Raw genomic sequence first — 4,944 nt, 5'->3', positions numbered from 1 at the left:
TGCTGCTCGGCGGTGGGTTGGAGTGCGCTAATGCGACACATAAAGTGCAGGGCCTGGTTTTGCACCCGTTCATCAATATGAGGAAAATGTGGAATAACTTTGTAATGCTTTAAGATCCTGGCAAGGCCCACTTTGCATTACAATTTGCAGCTCTTGCTGATTTAATAGTGGGGTTATCAGTCAGCCCTGCGTTTGCCTTTGTCAGCAGCACCTTCAGCCATAGCCGTAGATGTGAATTATTCCCACACTTATGCTCCTTCCGCTACTGAGGGCTCCTTTCACCTTGGGAATGACAATTTAATAGCCACTCTGTGTAAATGGTAGGCATGCCAATGCCTTTGCTTTTATGCATTTAAGAACATAAAATACACCTCGTTGAAATGTTAAAAAAACTTCCAAATCGATCTGAATCCACAATTGTCCATAACTGGTGGAAGTTTTTCTCCTTGCAGGGATGACGTGCCAAGCCAGGACCTCCTACACCGAGGATGAGGTGCTCTGGGGCCACCGGTTCTTCCCCGTCATCTCCTTGGAAGAGGGCTTCTTCAAAGTCGACTACTCCCAGTTCCACGCCACGTTTGAGGTCCCCACACCCCCGTACAGCGTGAAGGAGCAGGAGGAGATGCTGCTCATGTCCTCACCTTTGATAGCGCCCGCTGTCAGCAACAGCAAGGAGAGGAACAACTCAGTGGAGTGCCTGGATGGTCTGGACGAAGTTGGCACCAAACTCCCTTCAAAACTGCAGAAAATAACAGGGAGGGAAGACTTCCCCAAAAAACTCCTCAGGATGAGTTCCACCACCTCGGAGAAAGCCTACAGCATGGGGGATTTACCCATGAAACTACAGCGGATCAGCTCGGTCCCCGGGAACTCAGAGGAGAAACTGGTGTCCAAAACCACCAAGATGATGTCAGATCCCATCAGCCAATCGGTGGCTGACTTGCCCCCCAAACTGCAGAAGCTGTCGGGGGGCGGCAGGATGGAAGGCAACCTTCCACCCAAACTGCGAAAAATGAATTCGGATCGGTTCACATAACCCGACGGGACTTTTGGCTGTCATTCAGAGCTGGGACTGCGACTGGCGAGGGCAGCGTGGGCAGGAGAGCGGGTCCCCACTGGCCGTCGGGGTCCCCGGCGCACCAGGAGGCGGGAGCATCCCTGCGGTGGCGGTGGCCGCGTCGTGAATGCGACCCACGGGACGAGCTGCTGTTCGTTGGCATGTAGTATCACCACACGCATGCAATAATAGTGTGCAATCTTTTGCCTATAGTTTTCTGGCATGACTCCTACTGTATTTATACTGTATATTCTGAAAATTAGGGAAAGGGGCGTTCCTTTCCCCTGTATTTCTTAAGAGTAAGTGGTAGGTAAAAAACATGCGAGTGGGTAAATTCAGGGTAAGTTAAAAATTTGATTTGAAAATGTTTATTTTTGGTTTTTATTCTGATGTGGATTGTGATGTTTTGTTCAACAAAGTAGTTCTGGTGCATGTCTTTTTTTTCTTAAAGGAAGGTGTATTAGTTAATTCCTAACACCAAATCTGCTAGCCTTAACTGCTGGTTTCTATTTTGCTTTCACATTTTCCTGGGGTTTCTTTTCCTGTGCCTAGGCTACTGGAAAAAAAGATTAGAATGTATTTCATAAGGCATTGTTTAGAGAAGAAACTTGTATTAATAAGCCTAGGCCAAACAATAAATAAATGAATGAAGTTCACACTTTAGATATGATTAGTAAAAATTTTTTGAAATCTTCGTGATTGATCATATACATGCAAGAAAACTGTTTTAAATAAGCAGGACGTGCTTGATATCGGATGTTGGTAGAATAGCTAAACATGAAAACAGCTGAATGTCTCCATGAAGCCAAGCAGGCGTTTATTCCGAATGAACTGCACCCAAAAGCAGAGTCACAGGCCCCCCAAATTCCACAGTGCCCGGATTTCGCTCCCTCTTGCTCTGATGGCCCGGTTGGGCCAGCAGCGAGGAGGGTGATGGTTGCAGGTCCAGGCCCAAGCCTGGGTGGCCATTGGCTGCGCTGCTGGCGGCGTCGCTCCCTACTGCTTTCTCTGTGGTGTAAATGATATTTAAACGTGTTCTGAACTGAAGTTGACCCTGTGGGTTCCAAACCAAGTAATACTTTGTGTAAATGTTGGGTTTGATAGTCGTCAGGGCTTGTTTCTTTTGGTTGCCTTCTCCATCTTCTTGTGCTCCAGAGGGTTGGGTGTTGAGTGGTTGCTCCTGTCATTGTGGCTTGTGGTGCTGGAGCACGGAGTCAGCTGTTGCAGTGTCCAAGGCCACCCATGGTCTATGTCTGAGGACCATGCCATGATGGCTTCCCGGGGGCTCCTTGGAGGAGAAGGAGGCTTGGGTGCAATGGAGCCATGGGGTGGCACTGTCAGAGATGTGTCTGAATGCCACCACCAACAGCGGTTGAGAAAAGGGCTCTTGGTGACATCATCTGTGATGTAAAACCCTGAAGACCATGGCCATGTGTGCCCAGGCACGGACACGTGTGGGTCAGGAGCTGTGGATGGGCACTTATATATCATGGGCTCTGGACCATCCTGCATGAATGCTGCTACATATTGAATACCAACAGGTCTGGTGATTTTTGAGGAAAAAAGAAATGTTGGGGGTTTTTTTTGTTAAAAATGTTGGCATGGAATAAGAACTCGGAAACTCAGCACTGCTGGAGGGTTGGCCCAGGCACCGCTGTGGCTTTCCCCGCAAGGTGCAGTGTGTGACCATCAGTCGTGCACCCAAGGACTTTATATGAACTTCCAAGCTTTCATCATTTCTCATGGTTTTTGAGTGACACTGCATGCTTTTTTACACCTTTGGCTATAACTCAATTATCTGCATGGTGTGGCTGAGGGGAAGGGCGTGCAGTGCTGGTCCTTGGCTCCACACACGCAGTGAGCAGATTGCTGATGGGGCACGGCAAAGCCTGGACTTCTTTCCTGCCGTTTGTTAACACTTCCTCAGGTTGTCTTGTAAAATACCACTGATTTTTGTACCACTCTTTACTGACAGCAAAAATAGCCATGTACGATCACCAGGTGTCAACAGGAAAACCACCGCCAAGCCCAAACCAGAGAGCCAAGAATCGGGGTGGTAAACACTCGGGTTGGGCTGCTTTGGGAAGAAGGGTCTCCAGCAGCTTGACCTCTCCTCAACAACTCCTTAGGTCTGTTCAGGGTGAGTGAAGGACCATTGCCTCCTTTATTGGTGTGACCCAACCAACCCACTGCGGCGCTGTTGGTACCCCCAGTTTTGGGGTCCCAGCTGGGGCCTGCCCATCATTGCCCCGGTCTCCTGAAGCGTTGAGTTTGGGGCATGGCTCATGGTCCAGGTGACTTTTCTGTATGGAAAAGTAAATGCGAGGTGTCCCCAGGCTACGATGTGTTTTACAAATTCAACTTAAAATAGGCGGCAGGGTTAAGTGCCGTAGCTGTAAAATGTCCTGGCAGCCTGAGTGGCTGCAGCTCACTCAGATTAAAATATAATAAAATAAAATGTATAAAAAAATCTGTATTAAAAAAAAAATAATCTGAAACTATGTGAAACACTGGGAAGGTATCCTCACTTATATTAAATTAACCCCATGGAAAATACTAAGTTATGATTACCTGAAAAGTTTGATTTCATTTGTTTTTAAATCAAAAAACTTGCTGGATGCAAGATTTCTGAGGCTTGTGGCTTGTAATGCAACGCCTTGCATAAGTTAAGGTAACAATCTGTGTGTCTTTTGTTAATAAGCGTGAAGGTACAAACATGGGTGATGAGTTACTCATTTTAGGAAGTTATTTCTGGTTAATATTTTATTTTTCTTGGTGTGGCCACTTTTATTTTTATCCTAACTGACATTTTAGCCCAGCCCTAACGCTTATGCTGAGAAAAAAAGTAAGTGATTGCACAGCCGGTCTGTGTTCTCTACCGCTGAATTTATGCTTGAATGAGATTGTAAATTGTACAGACTCAAATTAGAATAAACTAAATGCATTTTCTGGCATGCAGTCTATAACTGTATAAATGTACAAGTTTATTTGAATTATACAAAATAAACTCTTGTATTCATTAATACTGCAAGCTCAGTTTTATCTAAAGCTATATTAAACTTTCAAAAATGGTTCGGTTTTAATGTGTTTGTCTTTTCTCCAGTCCGCTTTTTATTACTTTAATAAATGACTACGTATTCAAGCTGTTGAAGGGCTCCTGATTTCACATTTAGCGTGTGCAAAAAGGCCGATCTCTCGATTGCTTTTGAAAGCAGCAGAAATAAAACCGTGGTTTAGTTGAGCCGTGTCCACAGGGTCTTTCTTTGGATGAGATCTGGCTGAGGCAACTCGTGGGTTGAGATAAAAACAGTTAAGTGTTTGAAATAAATGAAACTAAACTCAACTAATTACTACTACTATTACTACTACTACTACTACTAGTAATAATAATTTTAAATTTGTAATAGTAATAGTTATAGGAGCAATTGTATTAAAACTCAGCTCACACAGAAGCCACAAACTGTGCACTCCCAGCAGTGAGTATTAGATAAGAAAATAACCACTGCAAACAAACAGCTCCAGCAGAAGTAGGGGAGTGGGAGACCTCGGGAGCAGAACGATGGGCAAAACCCTTCAGGGATGGCAACCACTGAAGTAAGAGAGGGCGTCCCCAGTCAACTCCCCAGTTCTGTGCTAAGAAAAATAAAAATACTAAAAGATAAAAATAAAAGAAGTCTAAAAAATAGTAATAAAACAACAACAAAAGATGTGTGACAATAGCTGACTTTTTAACTCTTCTCCTCTTTTAACTCCTCAGAGGCTGCTGAGGGAAGGTTACTACAGCATAACCGTATTTTGTTTTTTCCGGTCTACTGCTCGCCTTGCCCTGAATCTCAGCCTTATATTGCTGGTCCACCATTCACTGGGTGAGAAAAGGAGAGAGAAAA

General features: G+C 45.0%; 1 protein-coding gene across 1 annotated transcript; it reads left to right on the top strand.

Annotated features, from left to right (window-relative positions):
* The first annotated feature begins 454 nt into the window (after positions 1 to 454).
* Positions 455 to 1,036, top strand: LOC104536487 (G protein-activated inward rectifier potassium channel 1-like). Its single transcript, XM_010179106.1, has one exon. It carries the CDS (start codon positions 455 to 457, stop codon positions 1,034 to 1,036), a length of 582 nt encoding a protein of 193 aa, XP_010177408.1.
* Positions 1,037 to 4,944: the final 3,908 nt, after the last annotated feature.

The sequence above is a fragment of the Mesitornis unicolor genome, unplaced genomic scaffold (assembly GCF_000695765.1).
Source record: "Mesitornis unicolor isolate BGI_N332 unplaced genomic scaffold, ASM69576v1 scaffold16872, whole genome shotgun sequence".
Classification (NCBI taxonomy): Eukaryota; Metazoa; Chordata; class Aves; order Mesitornithiformes; family Mesitornithidae; genus Mesitornis; species Mesitornis unicolor.
Note: the sequence above shows the minus strand (reverse complement) of the source record. Positions and strands in the feature narration are given on the sequence as shown.

Coding starts and splice junctions, on each gene's coding strand:
- LOC104536487 (XM_010179106.1), top strand. CDS start 455: ATGACGTGCCAAGCCAGGACCTCCTACACCGAGGATGAGGTGCTCTGG.